At 51.0% G+C, this 8,856-nt stretch overlaps 1 protein-coding gene and 1 non-coding gene across 3 annotated transcripts; one reads left to right on the forward strand and one right to left on the reverse strand.

Moving 5' to 3' along the window:
- Positions 1 to 848: 848 nt before the first annotated feature.
- Positions 849 to 4,636, forward strand: LOC109767817 (uncharacterized). Of its 2 annotated transcripts, none has more exons than XR_012183904.1 (3): positions 849 to 2,106; positions 3,995 to 4,136; positions 4,226 to 4,636. It is a non-coding gene; the product is annotated as an uncharacterized protein (transcript). The 2 variants fall into 2 exon arrangements; XR_005755920.2 differs by having other exon boundaries at positions 4,036 to 4,136.
- Positions 4,637 to 7,233: 2,597 nt separating this feature from the next.
- Positions 7,234 to 8,281, reverse strand: LOC109767822 (deoxyuridine 5'-triphosphate nucleotidohydrolase). The gene is made up of 2 exons (XM_020326546.4): positions 7,834 to 8,281; positions 7,234 to 7,739 (listed from the first exon to the last, which is right to left on the reverse strand). Exons 1-2 carry the CDS (start codon positions 8,252 to 8,254, stop codon positions 7,495 to 7,497), a joined length of 666 nt encoding a protein of 221 aa, XP_020182135.3. The 5' UTR covers positions 8,255 to 8,281; the 3' UTR covers positions 7,234 to 7,494.
- Between the last annotated feature and the right edge of the window lie 575 nt (positions 8,282 to 8,856).

Genomic DNA, 8,856 nt, shown 5'->3' on the forward strand with positions numbered 1-8,856 from the left:
GCGGCGAGGTCGATAGCTTATGTGGAGATGATTTTCCAGCACCTTTTCAAGCCTGCTGCTGGCCCTGGACGTGTTTCTCCGGGGACGGGCTTTCGTTGGACTCAGCCACCGCCTGGTACGATGCTGATATCCTCTGATGCGGCGGTGTCCTCCGACTGTGTGTCTTCTGCGGCGGGGGTGGTGGTTCAGGATCATTCCGGACTGTGTGTTGCGGCTGCCTCCGAGCCCTTGCCCGGTGTCTCGTCGCCAGAGCTGGCGGAGGCCTTGGCGCTCCGTCGGGCGGTGCAGCTGGCGGGCGAGAAGAACTTTGATCGGGTGATTTTTCAATCTGATTGCCTCTCGGTGGTTCAAAGGATTCACTCTCCGATCCGGGACAGGTCCATGGTGGGTTCGATCATCGCGGATATCAAGATGGCGTGTCGAGCCTTGTCTTCGGTCTCTTTTATGCATGTTCGTCGGCATTGTAATATTTTAGCTCATGTTTTAGCTAGATCTAGTCTGAACTCTGTGAGTCCTTGTGTTTTTCATTCTGCTCCGGATTGCATCCGGGAGACTCTATGTAATCTGTTTGCTTGATTAATAAAGGCCGACGTTCTCTTAAAAAAAATCGGGTGGGAGGCGTAGGAATGTGCCCCCGCAAATCCGGCAGCACCCACGCACGCGGTTTCCGTCGCGGCCACGACTCCCCCCAATATCCTCTCGCCCGCCGACACGTGGGCCCGGCCCCACTTCGTGCCCCTCAAGGAAGCCACCGAACCGACGTACGCCGGCCGTATCCCCTCCCCTCCCTCCGCTCCCTTCGGCAGCCCATATAAATTGCCGCCGCCATCCGCAGCCAATCCGCCCGCAACCTCCCATGGATCGAATCCCCACCCCCCAAAACCCTAACCAACACCCAGCGGAGCGAGCCATCGCCATGGACTCCGACGAGGAGTGGGTCGTCCTCGACTCCGACAACCCCGCCGACTCCTCGGACGACGACCGCGGCGTCCTCGCGCTCCCCGCCTCCACCTCCCCCCTCGCCCTCTCCTCCTCCTCCGACGAGGACGACGACGACGACGAGGACGAGGAGGACGAGGACGACGACGACGACGGCCTGCAGTCGGCGGCGGGCTCGGAGGAGGAGGAGGACCCGTTCGAGGTGGACGAGGACGAGGACGCGTCGCCGGAGCAGCGGCTCACGCGGCCGCTCTCGGGCATGTTCCACCACACGCCCTTCGACTCGGTCGCCTACGCGGCCTTCGACCCCGTGCGCAGCGCCAAGCAGCTCATCCCGGACCCGGCCTTCTCCGCCTTCCCGGAGCGGGTCTCGGTGCTCGCCTCGTCGCGCGGCCTCGTCTGCCTCCGCGGCTGCGCCACCGGCTTCTACTACGTCGCCAACCCGCTCACCTTCCGCCGCGTGCGCCTCCCGTACCAGAACCGCGACCACCGGCTCGACGCCGACCCGGCCGTCGTCATCACCTTCGAGGACGACGAGGACGCCGCGGGCGCCGTCGGCCTCGGCGCCGGCTTCCGCCACTACCACGTCGTCGTCACCTACCAGGTCCACGACGGCGTCTGGGCCGTCGAGTCCTTCTCCACCCGCACCTGGGACTGGCGCGTCGGGGACGACATCTGCGCGCCCGAGACGGTCGTCGCCCAGTCCGGGGTCGGCGCGCGCGGCCGAGCCTTCTTCCGCACCACCATCGGCCACATCCTCTGCTACACCCCGGAGACGGGCTGCGTCGACCTCATCCCCGCGCCCCAGGAGGTCGAGGGCCGCAAGGACTGGGAGATCGGCGAGATGGAGGGCAACTTCTGCGTCGCCTGCGTCGACCAGGCCGCCAAGGAGGTGGCCGTGCTCTACATGGTGCCCGGCGACAGCGCCGACCAGGTCACCTGGGCCTGGGCAGGCCAGTTCCACGCCAACAAGATGGGCTACCACGACAGGATGACCCTGCTCCGCTCCCAGGGCGCCGCCGAGGTGGTCATGTGGGATCCTCTCGAGCAGCTCGTGCTCGCCGTCGACTTCGATGGCAGGGTCACCCGCTCCATCGGCCCCCTCTCCGGCGGGATGTACTACTCGGATTTCATCCCCTACGTCAACTCATACGCCGACATCTACAGGTACTACTCAGATTAAACTCGATCGAGCCTCCTCTACTCTGTTCTGCCGATTGCATTATTATTGGATCTGTTAGATCGGTTTAATTCAGAGACTTTGATGTTTATGAATCTGATGTGTAAGCATGTCCACATCTGTAGTACTGTGCTCTGTGCATGACTAGTGATCGATGGTGACTGTTCCTGTAGTTGATACATCTGTGGAACTCATGCATATTGACTGGATATATACGCGTTGACTGTTCCTGTAGTTTTCTGATGTGCATGTTCATTAGAATCCACTGGACCTTTGCACGACTAAAATTTCAAGTGTGGATACATATTGTCAGTCTCGAGTCTGCACTTCTGTAGGTTTCTGATGTGGAACACCTACGCATGACTAATTGTTCAGTTGATACAGTTTCTTTGGTAGACAAGCATGGAAATATGGATTAACTTTCCTGAAATTTGAGCTTTTCTTAACTAATCAAGAACTCCCCTCTGTATGTGAAACACCTATGCATGACTAATTCTGCACAGCAACATGTCAGTTCTGTTAAATTCTGATTTCTGAATGTTTCTGATGTGCAAGCATATCTAGATTAGTAGGACTCTGCATGACTAGATGCTGGTCGTTGGTGATATCTGCATTCGTACTGTTTGGTGGTGCTGACTGTTTTCTGTAGTTCTCTGAATTGCATGTTTATTTCGATCCATTAGACCTTTTCAGGACTAACTTAGGTTTGGATTTATATTATTGTCACAACCTTCCTGGAAGGCTCGAGTGAGCCTGCATGCCCATTGATGGGTACCACTTGTCAGTTGGACCATCTTTAGGTTTCTTGTGTTTCTGAATGTGAAAGCATATCTCGACCCTTGGAACTTTGCATGGCTAGTAGATCGATGGTGGTATCCACATACATATTGACTAGATATGTGTTGATTGTTCCTGTAGTTTTCTGATATGCAAGTTTCTTTGGATCCATAGAACCTCCGCACAGCTAATTTTTCATGTTTCTGATGCGAACCTTAATTTGTATTGATGCCTTCCCGTTGTCATTTGGATATGGCTTGTTTAGGTTTCTCATGTGCAAGTTTATTTGGATCCATTGCACCTTTGAGTTACTAAATATTAAACTGATGCAATTTGTTTGGTGGGCTTTCGTGGAAATGTGCATCAACTTTCCTGAAAGTTAAGCTTGTCTTGACTCTTGACTAGGTGTAATTAAGAACTGGACGCGCTTTATGACTAGATGGTGATGCTAGCATGCACATTGACTAGACGTGTTGACGTATATTTGCTGTCAATTGGATCATGCTTCTTTAGGTTTCATTGGTCAGGCTGTCAATTTTCTTGTGGAATGTGGGTGTCGACGCGTACTTTGATGTCAATTGGATCATTCTTCTTTAGGTTTCATTGGTTGGCCTGTTATTTTGTTTGCTGCCGTCTTTGTCTAGTAAAACTGGCTGATTAGGTTTCTGTTCAACCTCAGAATGCTTTCGGTTCTGTTTTGTCAGGCTGATATGGACTATACTGTTTAGTTTATACACTAGTTACCCAGAAGGTTGGTCTTCCTCCTAGCAAGAATATACAGTATTAGATAATACATGATGGACAGTACTACTTGTCTATTTACAATGAGACAGGGGGCCTGTGGTATCATTAGGGGGCTGTGCTGCTGTATTATGCCTATAAAAACACTTGTTTGGTCAATTAAACAGGGCATTGAAAATTGACAGTGCATTTTGTTGTCTAGTGAACCTAAGCAATTTCATACGCTTGACAAAGTCGATGCTTTATTCCTGATGTATAATTTGTAAGCTGTTACCTGGGTACCTGCTAATGTTAACAGATACCTAGAGCGAATGCTGATTCTTCTTTTGCTGAATTTCTACAAGTTTCTCAATGTAGGAATTCAGAAAGTTGACAATGTTACTTTCTGTAATTTTCAGCGAGGAGGGGGTGGGATCTGTGTTCAAGACCAATGATGAAGCCGTGACATACAAAGTTCCACAAGCATCTGTCAAAGCAGAAATTGATTCCAACTAAATCTGTAAGTATCAGCACAGCACTACTTGCATCCCTCTGTTCTTTGTTTTCCTCTGCTCCATGCTGACTTGTGTCCTCTCTTGTGTCTCTCAGGTACCAAGAAAGGAAAGGATTTGTTGATGATGGAGAAGGAATAGAAGCTTCCAGATGTGTGCAGCATAAGGGAGAGCTATATAGATATCATTCTTTGGATGGCAGTTTTTGGCTGCTTTGCTGCATAAGCATTCTCATGCAGTTTCTCTAGTAATGCAAAACTATGCTACGATCTTGTTTCTTTTTTCTTTTTTCCAAGGGACGAAACTATGTTCTCTTATTGCTACTAGTAGGTGTTTTTGTCTGCCATGTACATACGTAGTTGGTTAGATGCAGACTGCCCCCGTCGAGTTCTTAATTGCTGAATTCGATCATCTGGTGTCCGTGTGATACCATGTTAGCAAATTTCTGGATGCTTTCTTGAATGTTTACCCTCGTTCTTGCATGGCCTCACATTATAATTTCAGATCATGTTCGTGCGTGTTGTTTGGATTCTGTTACTCTGCTTGTACTCCCTGTTTGCATCTTATATGTTGAGAATGAGCTCTTGTCTGAAGAATCAGTAAGCAATGTTTGGATTCAGTTACTAAGACTGAAAAGTCGTTGAAGCTTCTACCCCCTGCGTTCTGATATTGTTAACCAAACGAGTTCAAAATTAAAATATTAGAAACACATACCCAGAGATACTAGATGCAAAACAAGCATACCTATCAGCACCTAAATACATACATGAACCCTGCCTAGTATAATATCGAATTTTTTGGGTTTGATGTGGATCAAGGCAATGCAGTTAGATAGTAATACATCTGACAGTTCCTTCACCATCCGTCCCGCAAACTTAGCTTTCCATAAATCAGCACCTGCAACCATAATCCCACGCTTCCAGACTAATCAAACTCTTGCCCTCGCCCTTCCCTGCGCAATCTGTGTATGCCGCTGCATGTACCACCACCTGCTTCTAGTTTCTTCTTGTTGGCATGTTCCAATACCCACTGAAGAAGCCCTGTGCCTTTACTGCTTCATTCTTGCTTGGACCGAAACTAAATGCATGATTTTTTTGTACAACGCTTGCAAAGTTGCAAGCAATTAGCTGAATTTCGGATCATCTGCATTTCCTGTACTCCATTCTGACGGCATTGACAATTCAGAAATGGTATGCAGATAGTAATTTCTATGACAATTCAGAGGGAACACATGATACGACTCGATTAGTCTTTCACCAGCCTAGCATGAAACTATTTTTTTTCCTAATAAAAAAGGGAAGGCTACTTCAATTGTCAGTTCCTTCATATGAAAAACACGACAAAATACCTTCAGTTTATTTCAGCAGAGCAACACCAGAAGTAGTTCAAAAACACGACAAAATACCTTCAGTTTTTTCAGTTCCTTCATATGAAAAACGCGACAAAATACCTTGAGTTTATACCCTGGTGGCATTGCATTGCATTACAAGTTAGCACGTGCATAGTACATGAGCATAGGGATAAGCTAGCAGGGGTTCGTTTTCCTACAGTTTTCAGGGTTTTTTTTTCTAACCATGGTAGTTATCAGTTTACCGTTTGCACATTCGCATGCAGAAAATAGGCAATGCATACACAAGAAGAAAATAAGAGAAAGAACAACTCAGTACAGATCCAGCCGGAACCGCTCCTGGACAGGATTTTTTTTTTTTCTGGAAAAAACCGGGACAGGATTCTCAATACACAAGTTAGGGGCCAGGTTAAAACCATTGCTTAATTTGGTATAACTCAATTACCCATCAGTACAGACAGTACCAAGCCCAACATGTGGCAGCAGTCACTAGGAGAAGATAGCAAGCCGCCATCGAGAATTATATATAATGCATTTATAAATCTAGCTATACGTTCAGATGATATATAGTCCTAATTTATCGTAATTATGTAGTAAGTTGGTTTTTTCATATGTTGCTTGCTCGCCTTACTAGGCAAGAAACTTTTTTTTCTTTCTCATATACTCCCTCCCTTCCTAAACATAAATCTTCTTAGAGATTTCAATAATAATAATAGTAATAATGATATGCGGGATGCAGGGCGGCGTCCCGCATAAGCCCGCCAAAGTAGAAATTAGTTAAAACTGAAGGAAATAAGTAGCAGCCGGGCGATCGGGCGCTGCTCTGCATCCCTCCTCAATAAATTTTTTGAATATGTTCTCTGCTGTAACATGGTGGCTGCAACCATCAGTAAACGTATCTTGCAGAATGCAGATGGTATTTTCCATGATAGATGCCAAACCATTACCATTTGCCTAAGCCATCCATCTAAGAGATAGAGATGCCAAACCAGCATACCTATCACTGTCAGCACCTACATACATACATACATACATACATACATACATACATACATGAACCCTGACTAGCATGGATCTCCGAAACGGCGATGACAGTAATTCCCTATAGCCATTAGCAGCACATCTCCCCTGCATGAACACTGAATTTTGTGGGTGTGCTCTGTACTCCGTTCTGGCTTCGGCCACGAGTAAATGGATCATGTATTGCTTGAAATTCAGAAATGCCATGTACTCTACATAGTAGGAGTAGTTTCCAAGGTAATTCTGAAACACATGACAGTTACTTCATTGCCCAAGCCACCCATCCAAACCTACCAAGCATCAGCATGCAGAGCCACCAGTTCCTTCACCATAATCACATCGGCCTTCCAGACTAAACAAACTCTCGCCCTCGACCCCGGCGGTGGCGTCCAAGTCCTTACCTGCGTAATTTTCATATGCTGCTTGAAGCCTCGAAGTTTGTTCATGCTAGCATCCTTCAGTATCTGGTCATTCTTGCATGGACTGAAACTGTATGGTGAGTTCCATATCCTGGGCCTGGTGTTGTTTGGGTTGGGTTAAGCTACTTTGCCATGTGCTGTTTCTGCATCTTCTGGCTACCTACAAGATAGCACTTTGGTGACAAATCAGTTGCTGTAGCTACTGACTGATTTTCAGGTATAATAACACTTGCAAGCGCCAACTGAATTTCGGTATGCGCTGCTTTCCTGTACCATTCTGGCATCCTGAAATTCAGGATTTGTGATGCATATAACCTATCCACCCAGAAGTTTCCATGGAATTCAGAAGAACATGAGACATGGTTACAACTGAGTTCTTTCACCATAACCATTATCCAAGCCATCCAAGAGACTGCATACTTACTACATCTACCTGGCTAACATGGAAGGAAATTCAGAAATGACAGTGCTTCCCATTGGAACACATAGCTACAGGTCGCTCCAGCCAGCAGCTCTTTCACCATGAACCATCAGCAACTAGATAGACACACCTGCCTTGCCTTCCGTCGAGGCCGGCCATCAGACGCCGGTGGACCCGAAGCCGCCCTCGCCCCTGACGGTGGCGTCGAGGTCGTCCACCTCGGCGACGTCCGGCGTGGCGATCCTCTCGATGACCAGCTGCGCGACGCGGTCCCCGGGCCTCACGGCGAAGTCGGCGTCCGAGTGGTTGAAGAGGATGACCCCGACGGGGCCCCGGTAGTCGGCGTCCACCACGCCCGCGCCCACGTCGATCGAGTGCTTCCACGCCAGCCCCGACCGCGGCGCTGCAGCAGCAAGCAAGCATTCCGTCGAACACGTCAAGGGCACGGCAGAGGCGAGGCGGCGGGGATCATCAAGGAGGAGGAGAGGGGCGCGTACCGATGCGCGCGTAGGTGCCCTGCGGGACGGCGACGCTGAGGTCGGTGGCGACCAGCGCCTTGCCGCGCGCCGGCACGACGGCCTCCACCGCGCTGGAGATGTCGTAGCCGGCCGCCAGCGCGGAGCCGCGCGACGGCAGAACGGCGTTGGCCGACAGGCGCTTCACCTTGAGCAGCATCGGCGCCGGCGAGGGGGCCGCCGCCGCCTTGGGCTGCTCCTGGACGGGGTCCGCGGCGGCGGTGCCGTTGGTGGCGGCCATCGTCGTCGCTGCGGCTGCGAGGGTTCTTGACGGGAGGAGCAGGAGGCGGCGGGAGAGGTGGGGGTGGGGTGCGAGGTGGAGGGGAGCGCTCCTGGTAAATAGGGGTAGCGGGGAGGGGAGGAGGCGGGAACGGGTGGCGCCAATGCCGAGCATTCCCGCCATTGGGGTTTTCGGCTTGGGCTCCTCTGCTTCGGGGTCGCAACTGCAGCTTGACTCGACCGACCGACTCAAGTCAAAGCGGATTTTCTTTTTCCGTCTTCCCCTGCAAGAAAGAAAGGCCCAGCGCGAGCTGCCAGGTGAGTTCCTCTGCCCGTGACCTCGGTTGTCGGTGACGAGGGGTTAGAGCATCTCTAACATACCCCGTAAAATACTACGACCCATTTTTAGATTTACGGGGTGGGAGATCGACCCGAGCTTGCTCCCTATCCGCAGCGAGATTTGGCGCAGGGGAAATTTCCGCGCGGCCGTTCTCGCTCCCCTCCTCCTCGGCGGCCATTGCCCTGCCACCGCGCGCTCCGGCCCATCTTCTCCTCCATTCTTCGCCGCCATGGAAGCCTCCCAACCGTCCCCCGTCACCATGGTGGTCGCGCACGCGCAATCCCCTCTGGCAGATCTCGTCGTCGGCCATGTCGCCCCCGCCGTCGCCCAAGGCACCAACGCGCCTGCCCGCAAGCGGCAGGGCAATGTTGTCGTGCAGGGCAGCAATCCGGCTGGCCCCGCCGGAAAGGCACGCGTGCCGGGCGTCGCCGCCGCTGTGCGATCTG

This window comes from Aegilops tauschii, chromosome 5 (assembly GCF_002575655.3).
Source record: "Aegilops tauschii subsp. strangulata cultivar AL8/78 chromosome 5, Aet v6.0, whole genome shotgun sequence".
NCBI classification, from domain to species: Eukaryota; Viridiplantae; Streptophyta; class Magnoliopsida; order Poales; family Poaceae; genus Aegilops; species Aegilops tauschii.